General features: G+C 36.3%; 1 protein-coding gene across 4 annotated transcripts in view; it reads right to left on the bottom strand.

Annotated features, from left to right (window-relative positions):
- Positions 1–17570, bottom strand: part of CPED1 (cadherin like and PC-esterase domain containing 1) — a 272086-nt gene that overhangs the window by 116865 nt on the left and 137651 nt on the right. For 2 of the 4 annotated variants that reach the window (XM_043589341.1, XM_043589343.1), the window contains 3 exons: positions 12890–13073; positions 11812–11980; positions 3070–3117 (listed from right to left, as the gene is read on the bottom strand). In XM_043589341.1, coding sequence (XP_043445276.1) covers positions 3070–3117; positions 11812–11980; positions 12890–13073 — 401 coding nt within the window. The remainder of the gene's footprint in view (positions 1–3069; positions 3118–11811; positions 11981–12889; positions 13074–17570) is intronic. The other 2 variants (XM_043589342.1, XM_043589344.1) reach the window with 1 other exon arrangement.

The following is a 17570-nucleotide window of genomic DNA, read 5'->3' as shown; positions in this document are numbered from 1 at the left end:
AGCAACTTTTGAAGTAGGATATGTCTATCAACATACTTATTAGAAGCATTTTTTCCCCCCTACAGTTTTGGAGAGTCTGAAAATCAGAGCCAGTATGGTTTAGATATTCATAATTGTTTACACATGTCTCAATAACAAAATATATTTGGGGGGTTGGTGCTTTACTTTTAGGATTTCGGACAGCTGGAAATTATTATTATTATGGTTAAAAGTGTTCTTACTGGATAATGGTGTTAAAAAGAATATAATCTTTCAGACGCTTCCTCTTAACATGGAACGCATATTATTTTATTAAGTTGAGTTAAATATGGATTGGCTATTGTCTGGTCAGTTACACATGAAGGTGACTGAGGAAATAGATGCTCAGGAAAAGCATCGAATAAAAATGACTGTGGTTTATTATTATCAATATTATTATTGTTATACAGAGAAACCTTAGTACTCCTTCTAAGGGCTAGATAGCTAATATTGCACATATCGCAGTGACAGATTCTAATTAAATGTTTAAGAAATGGGACACCATTTCCAATCATGATACACGTATCAAATACCTTGGAGATGTGTAAGAATTCTTTTGGTATTTGCTTATCCAGAAAAAAAAATAGTGATTAGTAAGGGAATCTGTGGCTCCCAGAACCCAGAGTGTTTCTTGTAAAGAGCCAGACTATATTAAGAGCCAAGAGGAAGCCAGGTTCAAAGGAAATTCATCTAATATTTGTGCTCTGGTTATGAAAGGGGTGAGAGGCTGTTCATCAGCAGCATGTGGCCAGTTGGCAAGGAGGGCTGTGGGCCAGGCTGAGGGGTTAGCGTGATCACAGATGGACTTAGCATGGGAAAGAGGATGCCAGAGAGTCCTAGGCAGTGCATGCTATTTTGGGGGCTTTGCATGAATCATTTTTTTCATTCAGTGCCAGCACTGACGTAGACAAATGTATATGTTGATTGGCTATTGAAGATCTGCAGATTACCAAAGTAAGTCCCATCTTTGGAGACATCACTCAAAAAGGATTATTTTTTAAACGACAATTTATAACTACCTCTAAATATAATGTCTTTTTTAATAAAAACTTTTTTACTTATAGTTTTTATATTTTGTTACATGAAGAGGATGCTACTAAGACTTAACAAATAAGGGTATGGAATAACTGACTACATATTCTGAAGAAGAAATAGGGATCTCTTTAGTCAAGCAGAGTGGTCAGCAAATTTGCAACTGATGGTTCATTTAATACATGTAGAAAGAGAAATTTTGCATTGGAGACTTAAGGATATGGAGCTGGCTCAACAACTCGGGAAACATGTCTAGGTCTGGATTCCAATGATTCTTTTACACGAGGTACAACGACTAACTGCCAGAAGGTTTGATAACCAGCCCATAGGTTTTCATCCTTACTCTGCCACTCACTGGCAACGAAACTTGGTAAATTATTAAGGATGGATGTTGGCAAGTTATTGAAGTTTATTCTTATGCAGGATGAGGGGTTGGATATTTAAGATCTCCCCAACTCTGAAGTTTAGCGCAACATTGAAATACAAGATTCACGAATAACCTTAAAATGAGTATACCTGCTGCCCACAGAGCTATTGGTCCATCCTTCCGCTAGAGACATACCAGCTACTCATATTCTCCTCTACTAGAATCTTCCCCATTAATGGCCTGGGCCATGGAGCCCTTCATCCACACAAAACCCAGCATAATTGTCCCTTTCCTCAGGAGCCTTCTCGTTGTATTAAATATCATACATTAGGAGAATTTTTGGAGGTCCCCTGTAACCTAGCCTCACTTGTAAATTTGCTTCTAAAGAAAAAAAAATGACAAGTTCTAAACAATAACCTACAAATTAACTTTTGAGGCCAAAGTCTTTTGGAAACCATATACTTATTTCAGCAATCTAGTTTTGGACTGGAATATAGCGGCTAACAGCAGAGCTTATGAGTAGCAAAACCCATTGTTCGTAGGTTGCAAAGCTCTGGGACCAGGCTGCCTGGGTTCCAAAACGGGCTCTGCTACTTGTAATTGTCCCTGTGGGCATTTCTCCATCTGTGAAATCATTGGGCATTATCAAAGTATCTGTCTTGTCAGTGTTTTACGTTGTGCTGAGAACAGAGCTAATGAATGTAAAGCAATTAGAATAGGACCTGGCACACAGTAAGGCCTACAAAATGTTAGATACTACGCATTTTAAATAATCTCAAAAGTGACAAATCTCTAATCTGTGAAGATGTATTAGCATTTGGAGCAAACTCTGATTTTAAACAAGTCAGGGAGAGTTTTGCAGTTTGGGTTGAAATTATGATGTGGATTTACATGATGGGACATATTTTCTCATTTAGGTTATTATCAGGTGTGAATACGTTTATTGTCATTTGAAGTGATGGCTTTCAAAAGTGACAGTGGTTTTTAAAAAAAAATTATATACACTAAAAAATTAAATTACATTATAGTTATACCTTCCGTCTGATGACATTTAGGTATCATACATCTTTGTCCTTGGCTGCTCATTATAAAAATGGCGCAGGAACACTGATCTTCTCACCTTTAAAGTAATCCGCCAGATAATATCTGTGAAGGATGTCCCAGCATTTGGCAAAGAAATATTTCTCCTCTTTTTGTGAAGTAATTCTCTAGTTCTCAGTCTATGAGACTGCCAACATGATGGCATACAAAATTTGTTGTGCAACTATCAATTTTAAAACACGTTCAGGACGAATTTTACATTGAATTCTGGAAGTTTCATTTTATTACATTTACCATAAAATTTATTGTATAATTTAGCACAGGTGGTTGCTCTGCAAAGGCCTTCATGTTTTTATATCTTATTAAATCTAAACTTAAATATAAGGAATTTAAAAATCTCCAATTCAGTTTATTAGACCTCAGTTTTTTAAAAAGCCTATTTTAAACTTTCCTCTTATACCAACCTGAAGACATTTTATTTGTCTATTTATGTTTGGCAAACTTGTATTTTGAGCTCTGTCTGTAGCACCAGCATTATTCCAAATTCTAATTATATTAACTCAGTTTTTCCTTAAAACCACTCTATGGGATCAGTAGTATTATATCCCTACCTGACAGATGAGAAACTGGTCCAAGTTCTCCAACACGTAAGTGGTGAGCTGTGAATCAAATTCAGACAGCACAAATAATATTTTGATCAAAGTATTTAAGAGAAGTTACTCCACTTCAAAGAAAAATTTTCCCTTCCTTGGTGATTCTTAAACCTTTGAAATCTGGGTCTCTTAACTTTATCAGTAATTTAACTTTAAAATAACCTATGAGGTCTGGAAAAATCATTCTCAAGCATTTGGGTCAGGGGAGGGGGTGGTTGGACGAGGTAAAAACCCAGGAATGTCAGTGAAAGTCTGCCCCACATTGCTGAAGAATGAGATCCTAAAGAGATGGGGGGCCACTGGGGTGGAGAGACCTGGTCTGCTTTGAAGAATGAGGTCATGTTCAATGTTTTAAACTCATTAGTCCTGCCTAAAAAAAGGATGTGGATGAAAAAGGAAAAAAAAAAAGACAAATTAGCATCATTTTCCAAAGAAGTTAAATATGTCAGGCTGTAGAGTGTCCTAATTCTGCCTTCAGGGAACATATGTCAAACTAACTTGTAGTTCTGCAATCGGTGAAACTGTCTGCAAGGAATACCCCATCCCTCATTCTTGTTCCTACAACACATACCTACTGAAGGAAATGTTACAGTTGGTCAGACGCATGTAGAAATTTTGTTTGCATTACCTAATTAAGCCTTTGGGCCAACCTTTCTTTGAACAAAAAACAATTTGTTATAGCTTGATGAGAGAAAGCACATCAATGGCTTTGACTAATGAGGACAGTATAAAGAGTCCAAGTGACATATTATTAATTTTCCCCATGTTTCCAGGACTACCATTACCTACAACTTATAACCACTTTCTGAGAGAAGAAGAGGGAGAAAGAGAATCTCAAGCAGGATCCATGCCCAGAGTGGAGCCCAACACGGGCCCCATCCCACGACGACCCTGAGATCATGACCCGAGCCGAAATCAAGAGTCAGACACTTAGCCGACTGAGCCACTAAGCTGTCTTATACGTAGCCAAACTCTGTTGTTTGTTGGGCCAAAAAAAATTTTTTTTTAATGTAAGTCATATTCTAGGCTTGGTTTGGTAGGGACAGAAGAATCTATTAAATGCCTAATCCAGGACCCAAGCTCTCTCCCCTCTCTTGCCACCATCCTCACTATCTTGCTGTGTACCTTTGCTAGAGTTAGTTTGGACTTCAGAAATGGGGAAGAAATGGAGAAACAGATAAAAGCTCAAGGGGCCCTTTGGAGCAATGAAAGCCCACAAAGAAGTGGGTATTAGGATTCGGAGTTATCAAAAAAGAAACCCCATTTATCTGCTTCGCTTTTAGCCACAGCTTCCTTCAAAGTTTCAAATGTCACATTTGAAATCTGGTTACTCTAACAGAATATTTTATTTAAAGACCTGCCAGCGTTCTTTTCTGTTTCCCTGTGAAGTTTTGAAATCAGAAGACTAATTCGTTAACTTCAAACAAAAATGAGTGTACGTATACAGAAGACTGTACTCAGAGAAACTTCTGGATGTTGAAGCCAAGAAGATCTCATTCTCTTCCACACTGTATTGGTGTGGCTGCACTAATGATAGTAGAAGTTTGTTTCTTCTTGCAAAGGAAGCAGATGTGACTTGGAAAAGAAACATGGAGAACAGATGTGCTGAGCAAAAGTTTTTATTTAAGTGGTAATTTATCTGACCATAAGTTATATTAACTCATGAGGTGAGTGTTTAACATAGCTCTTTTTCACCAACTCAGAAAGATAATTTATATAAGCACTCAAACAGATCATGAACTAAAGAACACAGCCCTCTCCATCTTCACTTGCTTTTTAAAAAAGCTGAATGCTAAATAAAAACTCCCAAGCCTAGGATGTATGTGAATGCTTACTGGCCACCGAGGGGGCTACTGCAGTAAAAATGTCTGGGTGTGTGCGAACGGCTCATGGAAATAACATTTCACTCCCCTTGCTGCTACATAGGCTCTTGAAGAATCCTGGTAAAGGTGTTCTCAGTCCCTGCACAGAACCTAAAACACCTGCAAAGGGCTAAGTTTAAGTCAAGAGCATTTAACTTGAAAGAATGCCTACAGCCCGGGTCATTGATAATGCTATGGATGCCTCTGCTGTACATCTTTTAGAGTGAAGAAGGAAAGTGGGGCCAACTTCTCTATTATGCATAATGGGAACCATGCCTACAGCACATAGTACTAATTTTAGGAGCCCAAGAAAATATTTTAATATCCTGTCTAATTAGAAGAAAAAACAACTCTTCAAAGTGTGTATGTATGTATTCATGTGAGTATACCAACACAGTTGAAAAATATAATTTTAAGTATTTTTTTCATGAAAGAAGGGGTCCATGAAGGCAAAGGTGCCTAGGACTCATGAACGTCTGGAATACAACTGTGTGTATCAGCCCAGGTAATTCATTCTCCTCTCTACTTCCCAAACAGTTCTTCCTGATTCCTTTCAAATTCCAGTATCCTCGCTATTATTGGCTTCTACTTCTTTTGCTATTCTCTATCTTTCTTTCTTCTTCTCCTTCTCTATATAACTGCAGGTAAGTCCTAGAGGTGCTTCTGAGCAAAATGAGTTTTCATGATGATGATGATGCTAGTCACGATCATGATGAAGATGCTAATTCAATGCTGACTGACTACTTAATCATGTACGAGGCTTGCGATAAAACTTTGCATTTGTCATCTAGTTGAATACTTTGAACTGCTCTATAAGATAGGTTCCATTACTAGTTTTATTCTTAAAAATAAGGACACTGAGGTTTAGAGAGCTTATATGCTTTGCATTAGGAGATACAGCAAATTAGGCTAGTTAGAAGCAGAGGTGGGACTGAAACCCAGGCTTCCCTGATAGCAATTATGGTCATAAGCCTTGGAGTCCATGGCTTTTAACTTATGATTTTTTTAAAGTAGGCTCCATGCTCAGCACAGGGCTTGAACTCATGACCCTGAGATCAAGAGTCACATGCTCTACTGACTGAGCCAGCCAGGTGCCCCTATGGCTTTTAACCACTAGGTTAGGAAAATGGCCTGACATAATTTGCTAAGATGCAAAATTTGCTCTATAAAATAATTTTGACGGACAAAAGGGACTTTCATCCTGTTCATAGCACAAGAGAAAACTCTGACATTTACAATGAAGACATTCTCTTCTACATGTGTGAGTACTAAATGTAGCATTTATTCACGGATTCAGGAACCTATTAATTTTCACTCATTAAATAAGGCAGAGAGCTATCATGACAAATCACTGAAGGTGGAAACTGACCCTTGAAGGGCCTGTTCTTAATACCTTTGAGACATATCACCAAAATAGAAAACCCTTAAAATTAAATATAAATATATAAATTAATTAATATAAATATAAATAAATACATAACTTTATAAATGAATATAAAAATATAAAAATAGCCTAAGACTTAATTTTTCTCTTAGAAGGAGTGGGGTGAGGTAGATAATAAAAATCACTTATGGAATCTTATCTGTTTGTGTGAGGTTTGTGTAAGTAAGAGTATGAAAGTAAGGTCCTTTCACACTGGTGAATGTATCATTGAAGTATTGTCAAATTGTCAGCTCCACAATACATTCTTCTCACTAGGATAAAGTTTATGTGGACAAAGGGCTTTTTAAGTGCTGCAAAAATGTATTGTGGATGTTTTAAATAGAAACAATAAAGTAGTGAGTTGTGTCAAATAGTAAAAATGATTAACTGTTAACTGCTTTAATGTGTAATCAGGCATTTTATACATATATATATATAAATATATAAATATAATATATATAAATATAATATATATTATATATAATATATAAATATAAATAAATATATAAATATATAAAAATATATAAATATATAAATATAAATATATACATATATTTATTGCCTATGAATTGGAAAGCATTTTAGCAATTAGTAGAAATAATAGGAGTCTGACTAATTCCAATATGTAAAATATTAGACCTGATTTAAATACTGGGACCAATAAAGATAGACTGATACTGATACTAGGATATATATGGTGTCTGGTAAAATATTAGGTGTTAGCTCTAAAATGTTTCCAATAGATACTCTATGGAAGGGAAGATTCTGATTCCATAACATTTCTCATCAAAATAGAGATTATGAAGACCTCAGAATTTTGCAGTGATTCTAGAACATCATAAAAATTATCATTGTACATGACCATGAGAACAAATTTTAGCTAACTCAATTTTAACAGGTTACATTCTGGCCGAATGAGTTTCCTAAAGAGGTTAATTAGATTATAAGTATAATAAAAGTTTCAGATTCTGCATTCCAGAGTAATGATTAAGGGGATCAGTTTGAAGTCTGTCAGACCTGTATTCAAACACCGCCTTTGCTACTAATTACATATGTTTTATTTATTTATTTAAACTTTTTTTTAATGTTTATTTTTGAGAGACAGAGCATGAGTGGGGGAGGGGCAGAGAGAGAGAGAGAGAGAGAGAGAGAGAGAGAGAGAGTCTGAAGCAGGCTCCAGGCTGTCAGCACAGAGCCCTACGTGGGGCTTGAACTCACAAGCCATGAGATCATGACTTGAGCCGAAGTCAGATGCTTAACCAACTGAGCCACCCATGTACCCTGTATGTTTTAAAGTCTTATGTTCTCCATCTGTCAAAGGCTGGGGCAATTGTCACCTGCATTTAAGGTTGTGGAAAACATTAAATAACATAAAAAGGTAAAGTGCTTAGCATCGTGTCTGGGATATAATAAAAGTTCTATAAATATTGCATTGTTCCCACCTCTGCTGCTATTGTATCTCCTACAGTACATGACACATTTGTAAGAACAAAGAGCATAGCAGAAAAATTATTAAACAGTTGCTAGTTGGGAGTCTTTTACTACAACACAGGCTCTATTGTTGAAAAACTGAATCACTTTTTTCTGGTGTCCTGGGGTAGGCAAGGTAACTAAAAATCACTAAAATGAGTATTTAATAGGTATTACAACTTTGGAAATGAACAAAGGCATTTTAAGTAGTCACTGATAAATGCTCTTCTATTCTTTTATTATGGGTATTTGCTAAAATATTAGACAGTTATCACATGAGCTGTTTTGTAACCGTTGTGTCGAGAATAAGTGCAAATATAGATGGGAAAATTATAAAGTATTTCCAAATGCTGTAACTGGAGTCATTTACACATCATTTAATAGTTCAGCATATAGATCACTAATTAATTTTTTCAATAAGGCCGCAAATGCCAGTTTTAAATCTATAGCTAAATACTGGACAAATCCTTTTCAAAAGCTGAAATTTTTCTTTCCTTGGTATTTTCCCTTTATTAATTGTAATTTATTTTAAAATGAAAGCTGTTTCTAACAAATGGATCCTTGAAACGTAGTCTCCTACACTTCTGCTCTATGGCCTTTCTGTAGATTTTATTTATGGCTCTATTCTGGCACAACACTTTGGGGGCAAAATGTGTATGAGCCCATAGATCATTTATACAAATCAATTTCTGTGGATGCTGTATTGTTACCCATGTCAAAAATTTTTGATTTGGAAAGAGATATTAAAAGAAATATTTCCCCATATGTGTTTTAATTTCCTTAGAACATAAATATATTTTATTAATTCCAAAGCATGACATATTCCAGCCATAATAACAGTTTATTACTTTCTAAATCCTTCTTCCTAACAGCAAAACATTATGCTATGTATGGGTAAATCAAAATGAAATAACAGTCTAGGTATGTTATATGACTTTTTTATGTTTCATTAAGAGTCATGTTTTCTATAATTGAATGCATATTTCTGATTATAATTACATTAGGCAGGAAAGATGGCAAATTAATGAGAAGAATAAAGAGCTGTCACAGTATTACCGACTACAGAAATAATTAAAAATACAAGGATGAAAAAAGATAAGAGTGAGTCTTCAACATTCAACGTTGAAGGATTACCTCTAACCTATTCATACTTGGAGTAAATCCACTATAGATTTACTAGATTTATAAGTGGAAAGTAGAAAAGTAGGCCTGTTATTGGTATATATCAGTGGTTCTCAACTGGGGTCAATTTTGTCCCCTAGGGGACATTTGGCAATGTCTGGAGACATTTTTGGTTGTCACAGCTTGGAGAGGGTATGCTTCCGAAATATAATGGATAGAGGCCAGGGATGCTGCTAAACATTCTACCGTGCTCAAGATAGCTCCCCAAAATGAAACATTACCTGGCCACAATATTGGCAAGGTTGAAAAACTTCAGACCAGATCTAGTTGTTTTCTATCAGTTGTGTAAATTAGCCCTTTCTCCTTCACTGGTAATAACTAAACTATGAGTTGCCTCTATGGCAACCATATACAAATTCCAACTGGCAGTATAATTAGAAATAGACACTAAACTCAAGCAGTTAACTATGGCCAAGCAGGTATTTAACAGTATTTGATCATATAAATGATTTAAAATGTCTATTAACAAATTAATTAAATTATCTTATTATTCACCAAAATGTCAAAGTGATTGATTTTTTAATTGACTAGTATGCCTTCTATTTGCCTTCTCCTCACTTTTAGTCTTTTGGTGAAAAGCTAAAATGAATAGTCAATATCCAGAAGGTGAGAGAGTGTTAGAAGGAGAAATTAGGAGGCTTGATTAACCACAAACTGGATACTCTTTTTTGGATATTTTAAGGTAGATCACTTCTTATGCTTGCTTAAAATTTAATAATGGCACCCATTAGGACAAAATCTAATTTGAAATATAAAGAAGACATGTAATTTTTCCCCTTAACCAACAAAATATAATTGAAGTTTAGCTCATTTCCTTTCTTTTGGTACCTGTAAGCTTTAGGGATTCAAACACAATGGTCTACCATTTAATATGCAATAGTTTGGACTCTAGACTTCAACATGAGAATATAGAGAAGGCACTATGGTTCTTGATAAAAAGAAAAAGAACAATTTAGAATAACAAAAGTTCATGAGTCTCATAATGTATATGTGTTTATTAATTTGGAAACTCTGGAATAGCTGAGAATTAATAGGAGTTCAGAAATTGTATCCCTTACTCTTTGTATTCTGAACATCATTATGGTGCCAGTTTGCAGTGAAAGTTCAAGACTCTAATGAGATTAAGCATAAAGTAGAAATAAGGGAAAGATCTCTGGATTAGAACTATCACTGGAGCCTAGGGTGAGAAAATCTTACCTCTGCCATTGACTTCTCCAAGTTCCTGAGGCCACACATGCCTCAATAAATGTCTAAATCAATCCTTATTATTCATTCATTATCTCTTTAGTCGTTTGACAGTTTGTAAAAGGAAGGCTAAAAAAATACTAGTGCTTATTAGACACTTTTCCATGTTATAAAATATAGTACTGCTATGGGACCACACATAAACTTTAAATTAAAACCTTCTGGAAAGGATTCTTATAAATGACTAAAATACTTTTCTGCAATCATCTGTAGGATACATCCCACAAGAATTTTCTAATATTTTTCTTCCTATCATAGTAACAGATTCCTAATATAATCCATTGTCTAAGGAAGCTGCATGGTAATTAACTTATTTTTGATGAATATAATATTTGAAAAGAGATGCATGTCTTGGAAGATAATACATACTTCCCCACTAATGCTTCGCTCTTAGAAGTATAACTTACATTCAGCATACGTAATTTATGTATAGCAAGATACATTTAGATATACTTTATATACAACAAATTGCACCGATCTTAAGTTCATAGTTAGATTTTTTATTTATTTATGTACCACCTGGTTATATATGTGACCACCATCTAGATTTGGAAGCATGTTTGGAGATGAGTGGTCAGGCCAGATGAGCGGAAGCATAAAATACACTCTGACAAAGAATGGGTAGAGGGGGAGAGAACACTTATCTGGCCACTACATTTAAGGCAACATGGTCCTCATCCTACTCACTGAGTCTCAGTCAGCTACTTCTCTCCTTTGTTAATCCTCTGTGCTTCAGTGGACCCAACAGGCTGTCAGTCATTGAGACACGACATATTTGCAATTATACTTTCTAAGTGAATTAGGAGATCTGATAAGAGTATCAATTACTACTTCTCCGGAAGGATCTCCAGTGAGGGTATATGATGCGAGGAAATGTGGTAGGTTATACCTAGAATCCTAACAAAAGGAAGAAACAGAGGAAAGAACCACCAAAATAGATAAAGTCTCTGGATAGAAGTCACCTTCCAACATCAACAGGGCTACATAATGGTATGTGCTGCTCACAAGAGAAACTACGGCCTTTAGGAATGATTAAGACGCAGGACGTGCAGGAAAAATATATATACTCAAGCAAACTTAATTTCATTTATCTGGTATCCCTTCCATAAAATAGCTTCACAGATTTTCCTCTAATTCTTTAAAATAAACTCCACTGAATCTAGTTTAAAATTTCAGAGTAGGTTCAGGTACAAATCCAAGAAACACAGCACAATTTAAAATGGAAATGTAAAAGCAATTTTATAACTAAGTGTGAGCACTCAGACATTTTTTTTCAATATTAACCACAACGAGTCCACTGAACACAGTACGTGTAGGGAGGAGCCACCACACTAGAAAGAAAACCACTGGCAGCAAGGTATCTTAAATACCTGGCTGGGGCCCTTTCTCTTTTAAAATGAGACCAGTTTGGATTTGAAAAGCATACATTTTTTCCTAACAATTTTCACTTGGCATTTTGCACCCGGGTTAACAGATCCCTCCCAATTCAACCCAAGTGCAAATGTAGAATTCACTTACCTGCACAAACCCGCATGCTGAGAAGTCCTCAAACAAGGGCAGACTTGGACGATCTTCTCTGTAGATGGTGAGCTTGTACGTGATCAGGGTCTCAACCTGTGCTGGAGACTCATCTGCCACAAACATTGAGATTTTGTTCATTCCCAAGCCCAGAGGGTAGTTGGCAAAGCTGGAGAGAGACAGAGAGAGTAACATTTATTCAGCCCAAATGGATTTATATATCAATATTCATTACATGCCTAGTTTGCATACAAAAGTAGATAAGGTCTATACAACTTCATAAGAAACTTAAAATATGAAAAAAGTTTTCATTATGTTTCATAGTACTTTGGTATGCCAACAGTTATCTTGTAGAGCAATTCAGGTCCTCTGTCAACCACAGAGAAGGAAACTCATATTTATTAACCACTTCTCAGGGTCATACATTATCTGATTTAATACTCTAAACAACTCTATGCCCAAAGTCCCATGGTAGGGTCAGGGCTGGAACCCAGGTTGGTCTGACTTGAATCCTCTTTTCTTGCTACTGGACTCTCTTAGCTCCCAGGATGCCAAGTGTATTTCTTTCCCTACAGCACGGGAACATGAGTATCTTCCTTGCCTTGGACATGGCATGTAACAAAGTTCTACCTGCTGTTCAAAATTGTAAACAAAAGAGTCAGTGACTCTCAAAAGGGTCGATAGAAAAAAATTCCACGAGACTGGGAAAGTTAGTGTTAGCATGTTCATAAATTGTCATGAAAATGCTTATTCACTCCCTGAATATTCAAAATCTTGAGGAGTTGGGTTAGGGTAGAAGGAAGCTACCCTTGATGAGTCTCTTCAATATTTCACATAACAAGATCCTCTCTTGCTCAACATTGTTACAAAGATTAGGTACAAATATTCCTAAAAGATCAGTAGAGCACTGATGTGTTCTTTTTAACCACATGACACCTGAAAGGTAAAGGATTTCACACCCTGGTGATCTCTGCAACTGATCTTACGCTTCAGATTTTCTAAATCTTCAAAGGATGCTTCAAATATCTGCTTCCCATTATTATGTCTCCACTCAGCCCTGGTCAACATCCCCCCGTACCTTGTTCCTGCCCGATCGTGCAGGTACACCTTGCACTGACAATTAGAAGTCTCTGCTCCAATTGTCACTGTTACCACGTCAAATGGAACTTCAGAGTAATAATCTTTGATCTTTGGGTTAAATTCAGGATTCAGTTCCAAATGTGGATGTGTGAGGATCTGTTTGATATAACATTGTGTGTCATCTGTTAAAAGAAAAAATAACAGCAAAACAAAAAAACAAAAAAAAAAGACAACTGTGAAATGGATAAATGTTGAAAACTCATATATGATTATCCTTTGAACAACCTTAGTCATTCACTTAGTGATCACTGCTGATTTTCTGCTTGGCACTCTGGTCATATTTGATTTGTGGCTTCAGCTGAATTTTCTATTTGTCAGATTTTGTACAATTTGCCTTATACACAGCTGCTGACTTTAGCTGGCATTAGACAGTTGCTAGTTTTTGCTCAGTCCTTATACGTTTGAAGGCAGAGAGAAGGCGGGAAAATGTCTCACCAGTGGATTGATAACACGTTCATGACATTTACTGCATGTATCAAGCATCTGGTGAATGGGGATGATGACTCTGAGGTGGTAACAGAAGGGCGTCAGCAGGGAATGAGGAAAATTTCTTAATAGGGAGAGTCATTAAACTGCCATTGAACTGATATAGTAGCTTACAGGCAGTAGGGTGGAGTGAAGAATGTGAAATCCAATATTACAGCAAACATTTAGATACAAAAACATCAGCAGGACATCCTGAGACCCCCCTCCCTACTCCACCCAGGTCACCTCAGCGTAAGGAAGTACCCTCAAGTATGAGAAGGAAATGGCATACTCTGTTCAATCTTGTCATGGAACCTAGCATATTCATACCACTGATTCTAAGTCATTTGAAAAATATGTTTCCATGCGATAGCCCGATTTTTTACAAAAGGATCTTGACGAGTAAAAGAAAAGTACATTTGTAGGCACACACACCAGCCACTGCTAAATTATATTGCGTCATGTTTGGGATAAGTAAATTACTCAAAAGAAGTTTAGCAAACGTTTTTCAAAGAAATATTAATAAGTATTTTGCTCCATAAATACTTTTCAGTAGTTCACAAAATTCCAGTAAATGAGAAATTTTATAGAAATCGGTAAAATGAAAGTATCTTTTGTCTTTTAAATAAGATGTTCAATGTCGGTTAACAACATGGCAACAGAAAAAGGGAGCACGGAATTCGTTGCAGGAAGCTATCCACCGAACTTGAAGCAAGTAGATTATCTCATCAGCTGTGCCTCTTCCCCTCTCTGTATACAGTTATCACAGTGATTTTTCTACAATCAGTTCTGGGTCAGCTTCAATTCTTTAATGGTTTCTCATTATCTCCCAAATTTAGTCCAAGCTCCTAATAAAGCAGACAAGGCATTTCACAATCTCTTCCTTGTCTTGCTCTCTCGTTACATCCCGTTATATCCTGCACTTTGTGACTTAACGATGCCGAATTTTTTATATTTCTTTGGCAGACACGGGGATGCACCACCAAATCCATGGCAGTGGAAACCACCAACCTTCTGGGTGTCTGGACTCCAGTTCTGAGGCCTGTGTCTCAGTACAACTTCCATCAGGCACTAATGAGAATGAAAACGAAAAATGAAATTGAAAAAAAAAAAAAAAAACCCGGGGCGCCTGGGTGGAGCAGTCGGTTAAGCGTCCGACTTCAGCCAGGTCACGATCTCGCGGTCCGTGAGTTCGAGCCCCGCGTCGGGCTCTGGGCTGATGGCTCAGAGCCTGGAGCCTGTTTCTGATTCTGTGTCTCCCTCTCTCTCTGCCCCTCCCCCGTTCATGCTCTGTCTCTCTCTGTCCCAAAAATAAATAAACGTTGAAAAAAAAAATTAAAAAAAAAAAAACAACCCTACGTACTTCTGACCCACATTGTATAGTTTTCCCAGATTTTGAAAGAAAAAAACTCCTCAGGTACAAATTAGGAATAAATAATAATACAATAGATACATTGTAATTTCATTGTAGGGAAAAGTCTTAATAAAAAATAAATGACTAGTCAATTTGGTTAAATAATTGGGGAAACTACCGACTTTATTGATTTTACTTGTTACCAAATATTTGATCTGGCTGAAAAATGTAGGTGGATTGCATCTATAATTTTGATGATCATGTCAACTTTTGAAATTTCTATAACAAAAGAGAAACCAATGAAAGAATGAGGGCAAGATTATATTATTAGATCTCATCCTAAAAAGGACCATAAGTTTTTATTGGAATTCAACCACTTATTAATAATGCATTCATTTTTTTTTCAAAGACTCCCCCCCCCCCCCCCAGCACATTCTGTGTTCAAGGCACTGAGATAAGCACAGTAAAAAACAGGCTATTGTTGGTTGTGAGATCGGACTCAAATGGAGACTGTGAACCTAACATAACACTTTAAGCAGGCTGGAGTCCAGAGATATAAAATGTGCTTTTGGGAGGACCATTTCCTAAGTAGAAAAGGGAATACATAAACACTGGCATTACTCTTTTATGTTCAAAACCAGCTAAATGAATAACCAAGTAGAAGCTTTATTTTTTCAAAACAGTAACCACAGAGGACGTACTTTAACTTCAGATGATATATTTTTATAAATCAGTCACTGAGAGTTGATTTCCCTGCAGTTCACACTTTCACTTAACAGTGAAAGTTTCCAGTGGGGCTTGCCCATTATAACACCGCAACTCAGCCCTACACGAGACCAAATGTGTAAGGAATTCTCTTAAGCAGGATTCTAGCAAGTGCTTGTTTTTGGTTTCATCAGAATCTCTCCACCTCCGGCTGAAGTGCTCCATCCTAAACCCCTGCTTAAAGGCTGATTTATCTCGACATGATCTTCACCTGAATCATCAGTGCTGCTGATACACCTGGAGTTTCACTGGCATCCTTCCCAGCCCGGGGCCAGCACGCCTCAGGCCAGCTCACCTAGATCCACGGAGAACCCAGTGCCAGCTATGGCGGTGGCAGGCTGCTTAGCCTCTTTGGCAAGCATATTTGGGAAAGCTGTTTGAAGTTTTGGTTGTTTTTAATGAATCCTTTTAACCACAGAGTTTTATTGCCCTCTTGAGGGATAATCATAACTCATATTAAACACGAGAACAGCCTAGACTCTGAAGGATAATCCCACCTGTTCTGAGGCATCATCAAGTTATTTTTTAAACCTTAAATTATACCATAAAAGTGGGAAGATTAATTATGCGGACCCAGGTAGGACTAGTTTTTATCAACATAAAAACATGAACTAAGCTAAAGAGCTTATCTAACACGTTCACCTCCTCCAGAACACGTTACTTGGGAACTGGAAAAAAAAAAAAAAAAGGAGATTATCCCCATACAGTTGTTTCATTTTATAAATTATAAAATAGAATACCAAAGAGGTGAAGTGGCTTTCCTGATGCTGCATCTACCCCAGAACCTAGCACTTGACGAATATGCATTCCTAATTTTTTAATGTTTATTCATTTTCGAGAGAGAGCGAAAGAGAGGGAGAGCAAGTGGGAGAGGGGCAGAGAGGGGGTTGCAGGGACAGAGGATTCGAGGATGGCTCCATGCTGACAACAGAGAGCCCGATGAGGGGCTCGAACTCGTGAACCATGAGATCATAACCTGAGCCGAAGCCGGAAGCTTAACCTACTGAACCACCCAGCCACCCCCAAATGTGCATTCTAATCTTGCTCCTGGTTTTCTTCCTAGTACTTTACCCACTATAGCTAGGCACCAGTCTCCCAAGAGTTGCATGTATTTTTCTAGAAGAGATTGGATGGCAAGTGCAGGGAGGGAAGGGCATAAGTGACATCTGTTCTTTTTTCCTGATCAGCAAAACTTTATTTAAAATGTTGCTTTTTTAATTGAATGTATTTGTTGATTCTATTATGCCATACTATTATATAACCTCTCAGTCTACCCCAATTTTAATGATAGTGTTAAAACATAATGAATTAAATTGTATTATAGAAGATACAAATTAGATTTTATTAAATTGGAAGACTTTTATTTATAATAAATTAAACTTTAATCTATAAATTTTATTTTTTTCCAGATTTTATGTTTTCCTGGAATAGATTTTTTATTTGTGAAAGGCTAAATTTTCTAAGTGCATGCTTTAGCACTATATATATATATATATATATTCAAATAGCAATATATATGTTCAAAAAGCAAACCTGCTAAGTAAACTCTTATTATTCTATCATATTATTATAAAGTATTAAGATAACTCATGAGCTTTAAACAAAGAATTGGAAGACCAAGCTTTGATCCAGCTCAGGTATTTAACAGTCCTGTGATCCTGGAAAGATCAATTAGATTCATTCTCTCTCTATATATTCTATTCTATATATATCTTATTCTCTGTATATTCTCTCTTTCTATATTTCTCTCTATATATTCTCTAGATATATTGGCAAGGTCACTGGAATAATGCTGACCAGGGTGAACAAAATTATTTTTACATCCTAAAATCTATATAACACTTGAAATGTATTACTATAATATATATACTATTTTTCTTGATTATACTTTGGTTTTAAAAAATCATGAATTTTAAGAAAATAAGTTAAAAAGCAGCTTAAAAATTATCAATTCTAATAAAGAAAATTCAACTCAAGTACTATCCATTATGTCAATAATCTGACAGAAAAGGAATTCCTGTGGGGTGGCGAGAGC

Source organism: Prionailurus bengalensis, chromosome A2, assembly GCF_016509475.1.
Source record: "Prionailurus bengalensis isolate Pbe53 chromosome A2, Fcat_Pben_1.1_paternal_pri, whole genome shotgun sequence".
In the NCBI taxonomy this organism is placed as follows: Eukaryota; Metazoa; Chordata; class Mammalia; order Carnivora; family Felidae; genus Prionailurus; species Prionailurus bengalensis.
The sequence above is the reverse complement of the archived record's forward strand: the minus strand, read 5'-3'. Positions and strand labels throughout refer to the sequence as shown.